Source organism: Apteryx mantelli, chromosome 30 (genome assembly GCF_036417845.1).
Source record: "Apteryx mantelli isolate bAptMan1 chromosome 30, bAptMan1.hap1, whole genome shotgun sequence".
In the NCBI taxonomy this organism is placed as follows: Eukaryota; Metazoa; Chordata; class Aves; order Apterygiformes; family Apterygidae; genus Apteryx; species Apteryx mantelli.
The window spans coordinates 2,555,319-2,576,335 of NC_090007.1; the positions used below are offsets into that span (position 1 = coordinate 2,555,319).

The 21,017-nt window shown below is 37.2% G+C and overlaps 1 protein-coding gene across 2 annotated transcripts in view; it reads right to left on the bottom strand.

Moving 5' to 3' along the window:
* The window catches only part of MYO9B (myosin IXB), a 45,170-nt gene that overhangs the window by 21,611 nt on the left and 2,542 nt on the right, over positions 1 to 21,017 (bottom strand). The window contains exons 1-12 of one of the 2 annotated variants that reach the window (XM_067312793.1): positions 17,993 to 18,194; positions 17,790 to 17,849; positions 17,256 to 17,290; positions 13,325 to 14,218; positions 5,563 to 5,657; positions 3,993 to 4,055; positions 3,626 to 3,725; positions 3,373 to 3,473; positions 2,991 to 3,120; positions 2,415 to 2,504; positions 1,889 to 2,005; positions 1,464 to 1,598 (exon numbers count right to left, since the gene is read on the bottom strand). In XM_067312793.1, coding sequence (XP_067168894.1) covers positions 1,464 to 1,598; positions 1,889 to 2,005; positions 2,415 to 2,504; positions 2,991 to 3,120; positions 3,373 to 3,473; positions 3,626 to 3,725; positions 3,993 to 4,055; positions 5,563 to 5,657; positions 13,325 to 14,161 — 1,668 coding nt within the window. In that variant the 5' untranslated portion in view covers positions 14,162 to 14,218; positions 17,256 to 17,290; positions 17,790 to 17,849; positions 17,993 to 18,194. Of the gene's footprint in view, positions 1 to 1,463; positions 1,599 to 1,888; positions 2,006 to 2,414; positions 2,505 to 2,990; positions 3,121 to 3,372; positions 3,474 to 3,625; positions 3,726 to 3,992; positions 4,056 to 5,562; positions 5,658 to 13,324; positions 14,219 to 17,255; positions 17,291 to 17,789; positions 17,850 to 17,992; positions 18,195 to 21,017 lie in introns of those variants that run through there. The other variant, XM_067312792.1, reaches the window with a different exon arrangement.

The window sequence follows — 21,017 nt, forward strand, 5'->3', positions numbered from 1 at the left end:
TCAGAGGAAATAACATAAGTTTCAAAACAGGCAGTTAAGTCCTACAAAATATCAGTGCAGAAACTTCCCCAGGAAGCAATGCTTATTGCTTCGGTTCAGAAAGTTTGGAGCTCTCTTTGACAAAAGAATACAAAGCTCTTGTGTTGAAATGACAGTGCATCAAATAGCTTGACAGGGCAAGCTTCACATCAAGATATGGGACCAAAATACCAGTTTCTCTTAACGTTGCGAATGTCCAAGGAAAAAACTAAAGATAAGCTACAAACCTAAAAAAGATATCCCACAGAGAATTAACTGAACTAAGTTTTATGTTTAGCAAAACACTAAACCTCTCATTTTGCTCTATATGATGATGATGATAAGAAATGGATTATTTTTAAGTAGGTAAAATTAAATCCATCTAACGAATCTGCTCAGTGTGCACACCACATTACAGAACTGAAATACCATTTTTCACAAACAATAAAGCCCTTCTTTAAAAGATATACAGAAAAACCCCGAGGGCTCTCACACAGAAAGAGATACAGGAAATGGGCTATTCAAGGATTAAGCTTATTTGGAAAAACGGCATTAGAAAAAGAAAACAACATAACTATTTACTCTAGTTAGTCTGGAGAACCACTTGTGTCATAAGTTACAAAACAGGGAGCTCAACATTACATTTACATATGAATTTTGTACGTTTGGTAATTTTCTTCTCTTTAAAATGCTTGTTTAAAATTATCTACGTACCACTGACAAAATACTACATACTACAGAATGACTGCTTCTTTTCAGCAGAATGACAGAGGATTACTTTTTTGGCACAAACCAGAAACAAACTCCAAGTCAAGAGCCAAAACCCCTCAAACCTCACTCTAGAAACAGGCTCTCTAGCAGCTCTCAAAGCACTCTGTTAGAAGATGATACTATCTGCAAACAAGTATATCAACATATGCCAGTAATATCAGGATTTCAGAATTCCTGCCAATATAAACACACAGTTGTATCCCTCTAAATGCAGTCAGGGGGCAGAAGCAACAAAGCGTGGTTATTAAATATTTACTAACTGACAAAAATAAGACAAACTGTGTCCCAACGCATTTTGAAAAACCTGAAACAAACATCTCGCCTATGGACTTGCGATCTCAAAGTTTGCAATTTCATCTCCCTGATGCCTGGGGTTGCCTCAATGTCTTTTTTGTTTCTTGCAGTCAAGCAGAAACTCACTGCTAGCTCTCTAAAGAAAGACCCAGCTATCATTAGTATCAGTGGAGTGTTAAACACAGCAAAACTGCAACCTTCAAACACCACCATAACAAGCTATATTAAAACAAGAAATTGAAAAGTAAGACTTTTGGAGATATACTCAAACAATTATAAAAATCATGCTGTGAGGTTTGCAGAAAGGTGATTCTAAGTTTGCATAACAGATGAGCCTTTGATAAAAACAAATTTTTATCTTGGCAACTCTAATTTCTTACCTGTTCCAATTTGAAAATATGCTGATTGAAATAATACTGAAGCTGCTCATTTGCATAATTTATGCAGAACTGTTCAAAACTGTTGGTTTCAAAGTCTTCAAATCCAAAAATATCAAGTACACCAATGGACAAACACTAAAGGAAGAAGATGAGGAAACCCAATTATGCAATCTATCATACAGTGACCTAACCCGCAACAGCTAACCATTACAAAAAACACTGCAGTATATGCTAATAGATTTCAAATATTTAACAGTTACATCAAATGTGAAAAACAGGGGTGATTTAGGATTAGCAAGAAATTTATTACGGACTTCAGAAGGATCAAAATTTATGCCAGATGTCTGAACATGTCATCTGTAGCTCTCTTTGATAGCTCTAAATATGCAACTGTCTACAAAGACTTGTTTTAGTGAGGAACTTACTGTAACAGATTCCTCCATGTCCTTCTTATTAAGAAGCGCATGATTAATTCGCAGAACAATCCAATCAAACAGAGCACTGTACAAGGACTTCGCCATTGAATCACGAGCTGTTATTGCCTGCAGATGAAACAAAGTTCATAACTTACTTTAAAAAAAGCATTTCTATTTCAGACTAGTGTCACTCAAAGGTTATGATCCTTTCAGAGATAAGATAAAATTTGTCTTTAATACTAACTTCTAACATTCCAAACAGCAACATCCCTCACTAAACGTGAAAGTATACCATATTAGCTTTTTTGTAGCCAACAATGGAAGTTTGACATTATTTATTCCAGTATACTTCATTAGTTAAAACCCTATTTCTATGCTACTGAAATTTGACATTTCAAAGCTAAGGCAAAATTTTATATAGGACTTTATTCCAGGTTTGTGGGGGGTTTTTTATTAGTTTTTTTTCCCCTCCAAGTCCCAGAACAATCAGCAGGATAACATTAAAATAATTCTACTAGTGTTCTTTCACACTCACCTCATTGAGACTATATGGCAAAATAAGCTTATCATTAGCCGTCACAGTTTTTCTTTTTGTCAGCACTTCCACTAAAATTTCTCGTTTGACCTTCAAAACAAGAACAAGAGTTAATGCCACCCAATAACTACCCAGTGAGTAATCCGATGGCAACAGTGGACATTACCATTTCCTCAGAAAAGGCCGAGCACTTTGACAACAGCTTCAGTTGTCGCTCAGCTATATCTTTACAAGTTCTTCAGCTTCTCTAAATTATTCTCAGCTGACATTCATTCAGTTCCTCCCTATGGTGGCAAAGCACCCATCTCCAGTAAACTTATTGCTACTCAGTGCTGTGATTAGCGAATAACCAAATTCTACTTACATACTATGGGCTATATTCCCTCTCTTTTCCATCCCTAACCCCAATAATTTCACCAGTCCCACCCATTTCCTCTCCTGTAAGATAAATCTTGTGGGAGTATCATAAACCAGATCTAGACATAGCAAACTTGGGCAACACATTCAAGTAAATTCCTGAGGTAGACTACAACAAGAAGGTGTATCAAACATTAGAGCTAAAGAGAAATACTCTACTTTTAAAAGCTGGGAAAGAATGTCCAACACTTCAGGAGGTCCTACTTCCAACCCTTCATCACGACCCGTAGCTTTCTTCTTGTAAGTAACGTTGCCCAAATAAAGAATAGCTGAAAGCACTGAAAAAATCCTGAGGAAGAAAAATTGATTTTACAAGAATTTTGCTTATGAGTATCATTATAACAGTTGAACAGATCTAATTCTACTTCAGGAAACACAGACACCAGAATTTGTCCACAGACACTCACAAATGTTCAGCTCTCCCTACCTCTACTGGACTAAATGTGACCTTAAGACAGATGCTACAGCATCCATACGGTTTAGTGTACTTCATGATCATTAACTAGCTATCTGTAAGAAAGGCTTAAAGGATTCTACTTACTGTTTCTTTGTTGCTGAAAGAAAGCCAACCATCTCCATGGCTTGTTTTAATCTTTCAAAGTCATGCCGGAGATCCTCCCCATCTTCAATTTTCAAGTTATGCTGTGAAAAGAGCCCCATAATCAAGGTCAAACAAAATCCCCCAAAATATCACAAGAAAACAAGTACAATCTGTTCTGTATTCTCTGATCTCTAACACAATATCAGACATAAAGCACTTATCAATGCATTTGTAAATCTCTGTCACAGATTACCTGATTGAGGTAGAAATAATCTTCAGGTTGTTTGAGGTGAAATTCTTTACGCTCTTCCTCACTGACTCCAAGCAGTAAATAATAAAAGACATGGTAGTTCCTACAAAGTCAAATACATTTCTTTTTCATGAATATATAATGATTTTTCTTTTACTCTGTACACTTTAAATGCTTTTAAGCTCTCATATCGATTATAGACATGATGGGCAGCATGTTAATAATAAAAACAGAATTTATCTGTTCTTAAAGAAACATATACAAGTATATATTTTAACTGTATGCAAGATAAGCGTGCATACCAACTATACAGTAGCTGCATTCAGCTTACAGCTGAAACATGCTAGTAGACACAGTGCTAGTCTCTTACCTTTCATCTTTTTCTCGAGAAACCAGACGAGATTTTTCAAGAAGGTATTTTTCAACAACAGCCCTGAAGTGCCCCAAAAAAGGAGAAAAAAAAAAAAACATGAGGGGAAAAAAAGAGACCTCCCAAAACAGACAGCAACTGCCAAGAGAGTTCAAATAATGAAATCTGCACTAGAATACATAAGAGAATGGCTCAGTTATTATCTCCAGGTTAAAACAAAAAATTCAGTATGGTCTATATTGTATTTGGGACAATGAAAAGAAATATCCAGGAAACACCTATCTTGCTTGGTTTTAGTAGACATAACTAGAAAGAGGCAGACGAAGCTGAGAAAGGTGGTGATGCAAAATTATAAGCAGAAACAAGATATGTAAAGTGCTAACAATTTGTTATCTACTCCAGGATTAATAGCTATCTGGCAAGGAATGCAAAGACTACAAGTCCCCCCCAAAAATATACTGAATAACTGGCTGCTCTGAACCTAACAAATTTGCTAGATTTTATGACAGTACATATAGCAGTCTCAAACAGAGGCCAGCCAGCCAGAAAACTCTTTACATTTTGACAGAGTAGGCACCTAAATAATAACCTAAACTCCTTCACATGGGATATAAACAAAGAAAGAGGCCAAAGTTTGAGCAGCTTTTCTCACACTGAAGACAAAACAAATGAATTCAAATGGTACCAATCTCCTGAGCTAGTGTGACTTCATCTGTAAAGATGCCAATTTTGTTCACAGTGACACTCAAAGCAATTGTGGTGCAGAGTTCCCAGCTGTTTATGTTATTGCTAGATTGTAAATTGCAAACGTGAAGAAGAACCAAAGAAAGGATACAGTGGAACACAAAAACACAGCGATAGCTAGCGATGCTCCACAATGCAGCTGATGGTACAAGGCAGAACGTCATTCCAATATACTGTATAAGGGCATCGAACCTAACGCATGCATACATCTTGACAACATATGCAACATACTGCTGTGTATTTTGCAGTTAGACACTTTAGGAATTTCAGAAGCATTTACAAAGCAGGAGCAAGATGAAATGATTTCACGGCATGATGCTAGTCACGCAACTAGACAAGGATTTACAGACAAACCTCTAATAGCGTAGAAAATTTTTTGTCAAAGTTTTTCACTTAAAGTGAAAGTGTCTACTCCTAACGAAGAGGAAAGCATAATCATTTGGATTAATAAAATTGAGTAACTTCCAATTTCATTGAGGGACTACACTAACATGACATGACATTATAGCATTTTCTAGAGGGTAAAAATTCTAAATGCAATTTTGATAGTCAGTTGTGATCATCTATCATATACTTAAAAAAATAAATGTAGGTATAGAATATACCTACATTTAGATCATTGTCCTTCAGATAGAAACACAGGTGTTGCATCACCTGTTTCACAAAGCTTCACAAAGTTATTGAGCCTTGAAAGCATGTCCACAGTGGCAAGCTATTCTCACACGAGAAGTGACTCCTTAAGGCAGCATTTTATACAGAATATGAGCCTTTACCAATTCCTAAAAGCACACAGCCCAACCCTAGAAAAACCTCACATCATACTTACCCTCGGACAATACCATTCTCTAAATAGTTGACTTGAATAAATTTTCCGAAACGACTGGAGTTATTGTTATGTGCTGTTTTTGCATTTCCAAATGCCTGTAATAAAACCAAATGAGTTAACTTTCATTTAAACTAAACAAGCCAGTACACAGCTTTTCAAAAATCTTCTGTTCATTGCTCAGCCCCCTTGTAGCTGGCAGCACATGTCCAAAATATCATGGAAACAGCAGCATGCAGATACCAAAGAGGGAGCTTAGGAAGCCTTCACTGTTCCTCACAGAGCTACACACATTTATTATTTGCCCTATGCAATAACATCTGGGAGTCTGAAAAAGGGGAATAACAGACTTAATCAGATATTTCTAAGAGTACTGAAAGGCAAACACAGCTAGAGAGCTCAAGTCAACCTCAATCATTAGCAATTATGAACTTGAAGAGGACATTAAGCAGGAGGAAGATAGGCTTGCAGAAACACATCATACTCATTGACTAGTTAACCGTGCTATGCAACACTGAAGAACACAGTTTCATTAGAATGTGTTAGGAAAAGGGGAAAAAGAGATATGGCACAAATCTCATCCATTTCTAACTCTTAGTGCCTAAGCATCTTTGACACTTTTGCCTCTATCATCATGCCTCAGAAAGTAGCTAGCATAGTCATAATAAAAAATACTCTCCATGAGCCACACTTTAAAAATATATATAAAAATAACTTATTGCATCTAAAAGTCTCTGATAATTAGTTACTGGGAATACCCGTAACTTTATCAACTCTTAACTATGGTTCCTTAGTTTAAGGGAAATCTCTCATTCTGTTAACATGCGGAAGGTGATCAGTATATGGAGAAGAAACCCAGTGTGGAATGCAACTGTTTAGAAAAATAACCACTCACCAGCAATTCCTGCCACAGATATTTCCTCTTAGAACTCCAAGCAATTAAGGCCTCCCAAAGGAAACCCATCTCGCCTAACATAGAACAAATTCATGGAAAGATTTCACAAAAAAATGCCACCCTCTTCCTACACACATGCAAACACACAACGATGGACATACTCATACTGTATGCAACAGATCTAAACTGTTTCTAAATTAAACTGCCCAATTATGGTGCATCTCCTAGGCAAGTACTGCTTTCATGCCAGTCATACTGCTTCATCTTCAACGCTGAAGAAACCCTTCCCCCTCACCTTTTAAAATTCTGTTGCAAGGTTGCAGCTGCACTGCAGTATCATACCTGAATCACTATTTCCAAAACCGTTTCTCAAACATCTTATAAGTGATTTCTATTGCCATCTGCCTAGTGTTCAGAAAATCCAAGAAATCTGTGAGATGAAAACCTTCTTCTAAACTGGGAGAATTCCCATAATTCTCTAGATAACTGTTATTCCTGATCCTTTTTCCTTAAATGCAAGCCAAAGAAACTCTTCCTGTGCAGGGGAAAATGGATCCTTATGAAACTTTAGGAAATTCAGCAGGTTTCCAAAGAGACAGGATTTCTGTCCAGCAGTGCTTATAGATGACTGAGGCTGAGCTCAGCCTTCTAATTTCTAGGGATCATCCTACACGTTTTATAACGCAAACAGCATCCCCACTCAGATTTTTCAGAGAAGGCATGATGACCAGAGTCATCAACTTCTTTTTGCAGCTACTGTCCAACACAGTTACTATCTTTTTGTAGCTACTATCTCACAGAAAACAGATTTTTTTCTGTTTTTTTTTCAGAGCCCATTTTGCATATGCAGCATATTAATGTTTTTATAAAATCTTGATCAAAACCTTTTAGTTAACAAATGATAGCAAACCAAAAGTGTAAGTCCTGTAACATCAGGACAACAAACGATCCGCTTTTCAAGTCAGAAGCCTACTCCCCTGCCACCAGCTCAACTGTGGCTCTCCGAAGAAAACCACTCAGCTTTTCATTCAGTGTTTCAAGAAATCTGTGAGAGTAAAGCTTTGCCCAGCTGCAGAGTAGCGGACTTGCACGTTTATTCTGTAAGAACTTCTTGTTAAAAAGTTTTCTAACCCAAGACCATCAGTCTACTAGTTAAAGAAACCAAGACACAGTATAGCTACATTTGCCAAATTATTTTTAAAAAGTGAGTACTTTGGCATCATAGAGTTAAGAAATCCCATAACCCTAGCTTCCTGAAAAACTTTTCTTAGTGATTACTCATGTAAGCAACGAATACAGTTTAAAACTACTAATGGCTCATATGATCTCATGTGTCTGGTATTTAGTCAAAGCATACAGCAAATTCTTAAAAGCTGATCTAATATTACCAGTTTTGGGGAAGTTTTCATGTATTTAATCATTTTCTCATTAAGGCCATTAATATCTACAACTTTTTAAAGAACATTCCAAGTCACTTAACATTTTGGGGCTTTTTTGGTAATATTTAACTTTAGACTCAAATTCCAACTGCTGCTACCATAGCCTTCAGTATACTTTGAAGTAAGTATAAAAGAATGACATTACTGCATAAAGTCATAAAAGTGCAAAAAAATTGAAACGAGAAATACTTTAATATTTAGTAGTTATATGTCTTTAATTTATAACCTGTTACACCCTTATCCTAGTGAAAACAGATTACAGACAAGAATTAAGTTTCTATATTATCAAGTCATTGCTCTGGGTAGAAAGCACCTTTCATGGATAATTCTATCCAGGGGAGACTAACAGTAGTTTATTCAAAGGGATTAAATACAGAGTTCAAATTCCACTGAAAGATTACCTTCTTTCACCTTCACATAAAGCCTTCTATGTCTTTCCCAAATAAATTCAGAAGATGAGGGGACATGATAAAACTTCAGCTGAAGAGAAATCCTTTATATAGCAAAACCCACTTACTATTTTCCCTTGCGACTCCCTGAGGAGAAAGGAAGAAAAATGAAAAACTAAAACTAAACCACTCCAAGGCAGAATACTAGCCATCTACAAAGAGGGTGAGTCAAAAAGAGCAAACCAAGGCCAGCAGGACTCTGAGCTGGGATACACTGTTCTGGCAGTCAGGAAGTCACCTAACCTATCTTTTACCTTGAAATACAAGGGGCGTACTGGGGTTTGCTATTCAAAACTCCCTCAATAGCGGTGACACCTTTAACAGTATTCAGAAAAAAAACACACTCATTCAGGCAACAGGCAAATTCTCATTTTACCAATTTATTTGCTGTAAAAAGAAACCCAGAACTACGCACATGCTCCTACGAGCTACCTCAGGAACACAACTAAAAAACCTAATTTAACTCTTTCATGAGAATTGCCAAAAATCTGAAAAAGCTATCAGGAGTTTCTATGTAGACCACTCTAATCCATGTCAGAAACACAACAGAACAGACCATTCTTTTAATGTACAAAATGACACGGAAGAATCAAATTACACTGTGGAAGAGGAAATGACTGCTTCAGAGTATCACCTCCAGGGGCATCTGGAGTGGTCTTCACAAACACGCTCCAAAAGATGGACTCATCTACTCAGAAGTTGCAGTGTTTCAGGGTAATTTTGCAACCCTCTGCAGGCTGCGTGAACTCCTGGGGAAGTCTAAGCAACCCACATGATAAAAGTGTATAAAGGACAAGGTAATTTTCCCAAGAGATGTGAGCAGCAGGGAAAAGTATGCAACACCACATTTCTACAAAAAGCAAGTAACAACTAAATGAATGGAAAAAGGAAGTTCCATTCCTTTTCTGATTATGATTCTTAAAACAAACACACGCAGATAATAGCCTCAAAACAACTACCTTACCTTAAATAGAACAGACTACACCCACTAAATATATGTGCAGACTTTTATGGCAAATACAAACAAAAACCAGAGTCGAAGCACCACTTAGTTTAAGTCCATCTCAAACCAAAACCACAAGCACAATTGGACTGTATTAAAGAAAACAGAGCTGACAGCCAATTGATTTACTGTTTTCCATAGAATGGTAAAATATAAAAGTTTACTTTCTACAATGAAATTTAGCAAGCTTTTAAACATGCTGGCTGAGTTCCAGTAAATCTCATTACCCCCTCAACTGTGCTGTCAAGTTTAATTAATTCATATTTACAACTGCCTTCTCTAAATCACTTAATGAATATTCACTGTTGGACTTTCCATTTCATGGGCCTTAATTCTTTTCAAAGAATGGTTCAGTACCATTAATAAACCGCCAAGAACATGGGTGGTGCTTTTCAAATGAACATGAGAAAGTTATGACAACTCCAATAGGTCTGTCCATCCTGCCTCTTTCTTTATCTTCTATCTGGGTTGAGCTTGTGTTGATTTTTAGCTAAATTATCCAAAAATAAAGCATTTACAAAAATTTTATTGCTTCCCATTCATACAAGTTAGATAGTCAGAAACAGCTATTATAGTAAGTAAATTTATCAACATTTTAGAAAGTTTGCTTATCTTTATGTTAATGTTAGGTCTCCAAAATAAATTAAGTCTTAGATTGTGCACTGTACATTTTATATCTGAAACATATGGTGTAAGACATTTCCTTGATGAAAGGAAAATACAAATTTCTTGGAAACTTCCTAAGTGTGTATGGAAAGGTTTAATTAACTTGTTTGAAACTCCATAAAATAAACAATGGTTTGATTCACTATTCCCAATCTGTCCCATATAATAGCTCCCAAATGTGCATTCCTTCTTAGGACTTCAACCGTAAGTAAACTGAACTTAATAGTCAACACTGGAAGGCAAAACTACAACTCAGGGAATTATACTTTAAACACTAAATTTAGAAGAGGATGAAAAAGTCAGGAGTATCTTAAAACAGAACCTATCTTTATTTTCCTGGCAGTTTTTAGCACCTGGCTCGGGGCACTTCACTAGAGACAACCCATGATATCCTGGAGAAACAATAAAAAGTCTGAGAGCAATTCCTGTGCAGCTAAGGCAACTGTATGGCTCCCACCACTCTTTAACAGATCTCCCACAGCGAGCCTTATAAACAGATCAGACTCTGGTGCCAAAGTTGAGCAAGAAGTACATCTGAGCATCAGACTAATCCACGACCAACTTTCCTTTCACTAGCGCATATGGCAACAACTATGCTAGTGCCAGATACAATTTTAAACTACAGTGTCTCAATTTGGTGTATTTAATGTTTCAGATGTCTGAGAAGGTAATATCAAGCAACATGTAAGGCCAAATCTCCTTTCATGGTACAGCTATAGCTCCACTCTTCAAAGTCTAGAAATTGTGAACAAGGAGCTAAAATATTAACAATAGTTTATGTTCAAATTGCTTATAGCTTTGGACAGAGATTAGTTAGCCAACACAGAAACAGCATTTGTTAAGTAATGCATTTTCAAGCGTATTAAGTATGTGATGATAAACTTATAAATCCACCTCCATCCACACTACCAGTACTCACCTTTTCTGTGCTAGAAATAATTGAACTTTTATAAAAGGTCAGCCTATAAACAGATCCTTTTTTTTAGGTGTCAGGAAAATAAGAGGTCGCTAAAAAGGGGAAGTGCTGAGCCAGAATGTAACAGCTTTTATATCAGAGGAATCAGACTATCTTTAGTCAAGAGGCCATGTTTTCATTTGTGAAAACCACTTCATGAGGACTCAAAACTTCAAAATTAAACAGAACATTCTCAAATAGTTCAGGCACACTTCAAAATTGTTCATGCAAAAAATCCCCTGAAACTCCCGTTTAAGAAAAATTTCCTTGTTCCACTTAAGTTCCGTTAAGTAAAAACCCAGATGAGTCACCATAGTTAGATCGAAAAGTGACCAACTCTAAAACAAGAGTTTTATTTGCTAGCAGTTCAGCTTCCACAAACAGAGTAAGCTTTCAATACATTATTCCCTGAGATCAAGGTTTAACTTGATTTTTTTAATTGCACTTAATAACTGGAATTGCACAGGAGCATCCAAGCTGGGAAACCTGGAAGCTTTTCTGTCTACTGACTCTGTAGTGAAGCAATTAGGATAGCTTGATTTTACTTCTCTAAGTCTAAACTCACTGTAGCATCATTTTTTTGTTGTGCACTGAAGTTACGGGAATAGAGAAGTATTGATCCTACTCCTACTACCTTAACAGAGTTGTGCCACAATCACAGGTATCCCAGGGGCTTATCTGAGCCCAGACCAACCTTAACTCAGCCTGTCAGTTTCAAAAAGGTTTCTTCCTCCTTAATGTCAAGTCAACAAGTAATATTTTTTATACAAAAACATACATTCAATTCTGAAAGTCATTTTAGGATACAGATGTTCTATATTTTGATATTTAGTTGTCATAAAACCCTTCATCTTTTGCAATAATCTGAAGCGCAAGTTTACACTGAATCAATGAGATAGAGCAAGAAGTTTCTCTGAGAATTTCAGGAGTCTCACATTTTCAATAATATGTACTCCAACATCAATATTAGAATTTGTTCGTCAAATTTGCAAGCTAAGCTTTCAATTGCTCAGCATAGTTCTAGCTAGCAAGACTATTTTCACATGAAATGCATTACTAAATTGCTCAATCGAAGTCTGAAGAGCTGCAGCACGTGCCAACCAACCTTACTGTAGAAAACCACACGTGTCTTTTCATGAACATTCTCAGTCCTAAACAACATTTACCTGTAACACCTGCAAAGTTGAACTTTAATTTTTAATGTATACACACAAAAGCAACAAGATCTCAGCTCCCCCCAGTTTGACACTGCTGTATCAGGTCCTGCAGGCCAGGGCCTGAAACAGTTAATTGCATCAAATGCAAAAAGATCAGCTGATCAGACAGTGCTTTCCACAGTGACCCCTTCCTGTTTTGTGTTTAGAACAGCAAACTTGAGCTCCAGCAACCAACAAACCTCAAGCAATTTTACTTCTGCTTTCAAGCAGCAGAAAGAAAGGCAAAAGAGAACTTGCATATATTCCCCATTCTTTAAAGAAAAACTTTCAAATCACGTCTATAAATATAGCACAATTTTAGGTTTACTTTATTGCTTTTTCACATGGTTTAGCTAAAAATTTTTTTTTTTAATTAATGAAATTGTTGTTACATTTGAGAATATTTAAAAATTCCAAAGGCAGTGTTCTAACTCCTTGCTGTTGAAGATTTTATTCCTGGGGATCATTACATCCAGCAAAGATTTCAAAGAGTTTTTCCTTTCAGAGAGTAAAAGGGAAAGGCTGCAGTCTACAAGATCTGTTTAAGTTTACCCTGTTGTTACCTTATGCAAGACCAGTTGTACCCCTTTCACTCTAGTGGTTAGTTTTGCTTTCTGTTGGAAACACTGTTCTAATTAAAAGCCCAAACTGACTCACTTTCTCCCCAACTAACAATGTTGTTCTTTTCAAAGCAAAAATTTATACCAAGGAAATAATTCCCTTCAAAAATTAGTTCATAAAAAAAGCTACAGGATATGCTTACACACAATGGCGTAATTACATTAAGCAGTTAGTATTTCAGTGCAACTATTTATTTGTGAAAATGTTTACTTATAATTTCATCTTGATTCAAATGCCATCAGAACTTTAAGAGGGAGAACACAAGTAACCTCTGTCCCAGAATATTAACATCTAGTTGTGGAAAGTTAAGTTAAACATCAATTAAAAACTACAGGAAGTCAACTGCAAGGAAGTATGAATTAAGAAAAATCAATTAGAAGCAGTCCTGCAACAGAGCCAAACAACAATGCAGCCCAGAGATATTTAAAGTCTACGCCAAGCAGGCAACTATCAAAACACTCTCAAAATTAGTATTTGACAGCAGTTACTTGAAAATTTCAAGAAGCAGTTTTCATGAAAGGTAATTTTAGCATAAATTTACCTCCAGAACTGGTCCAGCTCCAAGAATAGTTCTCTCCACACCACTTGCGTACCCTTTCTGGCTCAGTGCCGTGAGGCAGTGAATTAAGAAGTTTGTGCTTTGAGTTTTTCCAGACCCACTTTCACCTGATATAACTATGCACTGATTGACGTGTTTTTTAAGCATTGTGTGATAAGCCACATCAGCAATGGCAAAAATATGAGGCTCCAACTTCCCAAGCTGATGATTCTCATACATCTTGACATATTTAGGATTATAAATGGGCAGGAATTTGAAGGGGTTAATTGCAATCAAAATACTTCCTGCATAAGTATAAATTTTGTGTTTTAGAAAGCGGCATTTGAGATTTTCTAGGAGTGTTGTCTCTGTTAAGTTGGGGAGATTGCACAAATCATCAAAGTCCTCCTGATGCCAGGGAAGAAAACCCCTTTCAACCAACCGCCGAGCATCCGTCTCCTTGGATAGCAGTTGCATCTGCACGTATTTGATAGTCCCATCAGTGTTCCTTTCTTGCAAAAGAAAGTAGTACCCATCCTTCTGAGGATGCTCATCCTGAGCACGACGAGGCCAAAGTAAAACCCTATGAACAGGAGAATCGTTTATATCAAGTACCCATTCTTCACCACCTGCTTCTTTCACCTCCACGAGCACATAATGTTTTGAGACATCCAGGTTTAAGATATTAATCACGTCCTTGATGACATCTGAAGATGTGCTGTCCTTGGTTGCTGTCACTTTGCAGCAGGGAGCACTTTCTGTTGAGAGCTGGGGGTAAATATGAAGATTATAGGCTGCCTTTGCCTGGCAAACTGCACTGTCAGCATCTTTTAAACTCATTCTGCTCCCAAATGGGCTTCAGTCTTCCACTCCTGCTTAATATGCAGTGCCCATTGTCTAAAAAATAAAATAAATAAATGAGAAGAAAAAGAAGTCGAGCATTAAAAATAACAGTGCACAAGAGGTATTAGGGCAAGGTATTGTTTTCTGGAAGATGAGGATAAAATTGTTACACAGGCAAATTATTAACAAAAAGAACTAATGTGCAGAAGTAGCACATTAGTTTTATTTCTGCACATTAGTGAAGCTGTTTCAAACAGTCTATTTAACCTGTCCCATTGAGCAAACGGCTGTTACAACATCTATTTTCTTTCCACTTTGCTTCTATTCCCATGCCATCCCCTCCTCCCTCTTACAGCAGCACAAGCATTCACAAAGGCACGAAGCAAACAACTAGAATAAAGATCCAGATTAAAAACCTCCCTGTTTCCCTAGGTCAGTCTTAACCCAGGCAAGTTCCCTGACCTGGTTCACTGTATAGCTGTACAAACATTTATTCCCCCTCCCACACAAATCCTCCCTGGAAGCCGCATGAGCAACTTGAGATTGAAGTACTGTTTGATTACTTCTTAAACCAACCGTGCCAGCTTAGAGCAGCCATGAAGTATGGCAGGAGAAGCAATGCATGGATGCAAGGAAGAAGAAGGTTCTAACACCATGATCCACACATTCTTGCACTGTTCCCAACAGCCCTCTTTTCACAAAATGTGCAAGACAGGTACGGTATTTACCCCACTCAACTTTAAGGGAACAGTGCCTCTAACCGACTCATGCAAATATTCCTGCCATCTCCTTCTAAGCCCACACACTAGCGATTTCTTAAATATGCATAATTTACCCAGAAAAGAGAATGCTAATTTCACTCGAGTCAACCACATCCTTGCTACAGAGAGTTCAAACTTGCTTTTTTATCGTCTGTTTTAGGCAACAAAGTAAAATTAGTCTTATTGCAACTACATTTCAGCTCAGCTTCTTCGACACTATCATGCAGAATTTTCATCCCAAATAACCCACTTCATTAACTCTTTCCTCACTGGGTTTCAAGAACCTTGTGTGTGAAACTTCAAATATCAATCATTCATTCCTACTTCTTTTGCTTCCTTTCATCCCTTTTGGAGGCCTGTAATCGAAGTCCCACGACATCAACCTTACAGAAGTCAACCTCCTCCTTGCAGCCAACTCTAAAAGTCTCTAGACTTAGTAACTTTCTGTGCCTTTGCTGTATGGTTATTTTCCTCTCAGCTGCAATCCAGTACACCCAGGTCACCAGGGGTAGATTTGATTACACTGCATTAGTTCAGCAATTTATTAGCTTATCAATATACAGTAAGAGGAGAAGGATAATGAGGTATGCCCTTTGTTTTAACAGTCTGTAAAACTTCATACCCAAAATGCCATTTCAATTTTTGTCTCAAGAACAAAGTGTTTTTATTATACGCTTACATGATAAATAATAATAAATAAATAAATAAATAAATATAAAGAAAAGCCAGTGAAGTTGCTTGCTTGTCACTAAACAGCTGCACAGGAACTTACATAAGGCCACAAAGAGCAATCATTTCAAATTAAAATCAGCAGAGAGTTGGAAGCATTTAACTGCCACTTCCACTGCAAGCAATGAATCACTTCAGAGAAACATACGACATAGTCCTGCCTCATGAACTGCCTCAGAGTGGAGAAATCTGCTTTAAGGGAACTCTGAATAGTAAGCTTTCAGAAGTCATTGTTATGCAAGCGGGATCATTTTTAGTGGCTACTCATCAAAAGGAAGGCTAAGCAAACCACAGACAGCAAGACAAACCACAGCAAATATCTCTGGTCAGACTGTATGGTCCCTCAGAAAATTGTTTCTTGCTCTGTAAAATTTCATTCACCATTCATTAAAGAGGGCTTATTGCAAGATCTTGGCAATACAGAAGGATGGACCAGAGTGCTCAAAGGCCTCCATTTCCTATACTTATCACTGATCAGTAGTAAAGAAGTCTGAAGTGTCTTTGAAGGAATTATGCAAATGTAAAGCATTCTTGACCTACAGAAGCTCAAACACCTTAACATATAGTAGAATCAGCGATAGACTGCTGCTTATGGGGAAGATGAATCTGGAGAACAGACAGAAAAAGAACAGTGACCAATTTCTTTTCACATCAGTCAACCAAGGGAAACAGGCTAGCTCAGACTTCCTTTTTTTCCCCTCAGCAATTAGTTTCAGTCAGATAGCCATTACAGTCTGGCATGATAGAGGAAGTCCCCTCCTAAGGTATTCTGGCCAAAACAGCACCCTAAGAAATGTGCCACCAACTTGCTGTCCACAAAGAGCTGCAGCTACACTTCTCACCAAGGTGCTGACCTCTGACTTCACTGACAGAGGTTTCCTAACCTCATCTCATGTCAGTTACCAAGATACATCTGGTACATTGCTCAAGACTCCCCAAAACACTTCCCAAAGAGGAAACCGGGACACAGCCTCTTCTCTACCATGTAAAATTCGGGCCAGGCCAATTACAGCAAGCAAAAATGCAATGGTAGTCTCCGTTCGGATGTGCATAACTGAGAAACTAGAAAGAGAAAGACCTCTCATCCTGAAGATGACAGTTTTCCGACAAAGCAACATGCAGACATCAACCTTAATTTGTTCATGCTGCACACGTATTTCTATATTATGCAGTTATCAGACACAACCTGATGGAAGTGCAGGTAGACAGCTTGAACTGTAAGGCAGACAGCAGACAGTTCTGCTTCCCCAACCATTGCCCTATAGGAATGATTTGGGAGATAATCTACAGCATAAAGAACTTGCTGAAACACGATTTCAATACACAGTCACATGGCGAATGAACAGAAAGACAGTCAACATAACACTGCCTCATTTTAACCAGATATGAAGTCCAGATGCAGTTTTCTTTCTTTCAAGAACACTGAGCTTTAAGAGTGTTCTTTCACTCAACAACTTCAATCAGATATGGTACTGGCAGGTTTGAAAACCATAGTGGGTAATCATTTAAACATGAGATTCTCATGTAACATAACAAGCATAGCAGTGAATGTAATTCCCAGATACATGTTAAATGAATATTTAGCTAGGCAGCCATATTACCTTTGTGCTCAGAAGGCGCATGACCAATACCGCATCTAGAATATATCCAAAATTCAAGTAAGTAACTGAGATAAGAACATAAAAAAATCTGTTGGAAGATATCCCTTACAGCAAAATGCTCTAGAAGCTTTGTCTATGAGAAACACACAGGGTAGACTGATATCAGTTCAAGTCCTTGCATGAAGAACTAGAATTTGATAACCCTCATCAGTCTGAAGGACAAAACTATAACAAGAGTCAGTGGCTGGAATTCAAAGCTAGATAAATTCAGCCTAGTGTTAAGACAAACATCACCACAAGATTACCCTCCATTGCAAAATTTAACTGACACTAATGAAGAGGCCTGATTGCTAAAGTTCTTTTCAGAAAATCAGTCATTCCCCACTTACAGATGTGCTTCTGAGTGAGAAAAGTTAATTAGGTATCACCCTCTCATTTATGTTAAGAGCAGGGTGAACAGATGTTGACAATGATTCCTTCTAATTTTATGCTCTATAGTTACTTAGAAAGTTTTTAAGTAATTGAAATATTTACTGTTTCAATGTAAATTGGTTCATCAGTGAAGCAGAAGCCTGAATTCAGGTGCAGAGAATACTGGAAGAAAAAGAAGAAATACAAGAGTACAAGGTAATAATGAAACCATATTGGTCAGCATGCAAAGCAGCATACTCAGGAAAAGAGCAACCCAATCACTACTGAGTTCTTTTTGTAAGAGCTGGAAATTTCTACAAAGTTACCTCAAATTTCTTTCAATGCTCTTTCCCATAAGGAGCTCCTTTCCAATGCACTGGGCAAAATAAAGCTGTGCATTAGAGAATTTAATAAGTGGGAGAGAAGCTGGCACTAAGCGTGCATCAACTAATTTTAGACTTCACATTCAGACTCCTTCCTGTTTTCCTTAAAATGAGTTTTACTTTTCACAAGCCTTTAGTAGCACAAGTATATGTCTTCATAGTACTTAAAAATTGACTGTGTACAGTCATCGGCATCTGCAAAACACAACAAAGTATTATTTCTCACCATACTCCTATTTTACAGATGCAAACACAGGGGAAGAATTAGGCAAGGTGGGCAAGACAAAAATCAGGCAAAATTAGAAAAGAAAAGCTTTTGATTCTAATCTTTTGTTCAACCCATTAGACTGTAGTACTACTGTGGGCATGAGTGGGGCAACAGTGCGTGGGATTAGCACGTTAAAGGATATAGTGATGTATGATTTGTGCCCTAATGACAGTGGGTTTGTTGTCCCAATGTAACATATGCAACTTAAAAGTACCTATTTTCAAGTGAGATTGAAGAAAAATGGGAAACCTGGGAGTAGGGCAAGACAAATTTAAACAGAAGGTACCGGTTATAGGTCCCCTGTATCCAACTATCCTAGAACAATGATTCCAACACATCTAGAAAAATGGAAGCAAGTCTAACCAATCTAAAAAACTCTTCCCAGGATTTTGTTCCTCTCCCTCCCCTCCACCCCTACCTTTCCAAATTCTACAAAGTAACTGTATCTTTGTCAACAACACTAATATAACTAGCCTGTAAGACAACAGTTTAAAGCAATATTAGTTTTTATACAAACTATAAGCAAGCCAAAATGTACTAAAACCCCGCTAGCTTTATGCAACAATAATTAAGTCAACATGGGGCTGTACTGTTTGGTCCGTCACTGGAGAACTGATTACACTTGCCACTGAAATCACTCAGAAGGGCAGCATCTCAGGTAACTACTTCAATGCTTTATGAAAGAAATGTAGTAGGCTACATATTTCAGCATTAACTCAAAATGTTATTTTTTGTCCAGACAACATTAATAGAAATACAGAAGCAAAAAAGGCAAATTCTATATGGTAATTTTGATGGTATTTTCTAACCATCTTCGAGTCTCTACTAAACAAATCAATTTTCATAACATGCATTAAAGCCAACATTTTATAATGTAGTAAAATTCTAGAAAAGGACTTTGCCCCCATTAGCGCAGGGTATCTGTTTAGTTTAAATAAGGCCATAATTTGAGACCACATGTTTAGTCAATGAATCATAGTGAAGCTAAAAAGGGAAAGCTACCATTACAGAAAAATTGTCCAGAACAAACTTCATAACATTCCAGTTCTTCACATTTTCATGTATGTTTTCAGTGCTGCATGCCTCAATCCGAAAGCTTCAAGCTTCTCACATTGTTCACCAAGTATCTTTCAATATGAAAGTAGAAATATATCACAATTGCCTGACCTCTAATATTCTTCAATATCAAAATCACCAATTATTGTCCCCAAAGAAGACCTCCCTCCCCAAATCAAATTGCAAACACTTAGCAATTTCAAAAATATTCAACTATAACTTGTCCTTGGTTTCCAAAGCAAGAAATTTCCAGCAAGATCATAGGTTGTAGAGACACCCTAAAACTTCAAGAATGAACTGTGCTTTACAGGTAAGGCAAGGCTTTAGCCTTACTATAGCAAACTTCAGAGACACGCGGTCGCTTTTAGTAGATCATAATTAAATTTCCTTGACTCCACGACCCCCCCCTTTTTTTTAATATTCCAAACATTCATAGATTACTTGAAAATTGCTTAGTGTTCTAGTTACACTTCAATATTTTTCCCTGGTTGTCTACAGTTCTGTTGAACTAAACAACTCTAGAGCCCTGGTTGTCTTTAATCAAAAGCTCTTTCCTTTTTCAATCCCAAAAGAGGTATTTCTGAATGGAGCATAAAAATTGGCAACATATTTGTTACTACTTTTTCTAGTCATCGCTGCCAGAGAAGCTAATGTCTGCCATAAACTGCCTAATCAAGACACTGGACTGCAATGCAAGTAATGCAATGTATTACAGGAAAGTCAAAAAAATTACCTTCATTACAGGTAGTTCCTTCTCAGTTACCTTTTCTCTACTCTTTATGGCCCTTAAGACCTTGATCCCAATCTATGCTCTTAGATCACCTAAGATGCAGACCTCCACTTCCTCTTAATGACTCAGATGCACAATTTAACCTCAACAAGCCCAGGATACCTTATCAGGCTTACAGTGGCGTTAAAGGTTTAACAACATGTTATTACCTTAAAAGAGTGTGATGTCAGAGTTATGGATGTACATTTGAGTATGATTCAGAGGAAATGAAAATGTGGCTCTTATGATGGAAGCTGAAAAAACAAGGAATGAAGGCAGAACAACCAAGGGCATTTGTGGCAAACAGCATAATCAGAAGAGCCCTGGACACTATTCTCACCACTTTTAGTAATTTTCTTAATTTTATCATTAATGGCATTACAGCTGTCAACAAAGGAAGTCAAAATTGCACTGCTCAACTACACTGATAAGAAATTCTCTTAAGAAACGTTAGGTCTGACTACTGTATGAATAAAAAATAACAACTGGTTCATCAGCAACAGAATCTACAAACATCATAAATAGCTTTAAAACACTGGTATTTTTAAACAGTGTTGATCTTTGAAAGAAGGGCAAATTTTGCTGGGACCTGCCTTGAGTTTTATTTGGTAACATAGTATCGGCTACAAACAACACAATAAAGCCTAGATAAAAGCAACCCCGCAAGCCACACTTAAGTCACTTGCTACATGGAGAAAACATGATATACTAAGAGACCAAACCTCTGAATTTTCATTCTCTGAAATAAAGACACTGCTAACCCTTTCAGAACACAGACAATCTATTAAAAAGCCACCTACTGAAAAAAATTCCTTATAAGTATCTCAGGACTTCTTCTTGATATTGGTCAGTTCTGAATAGTTTTCTCCTTTAAA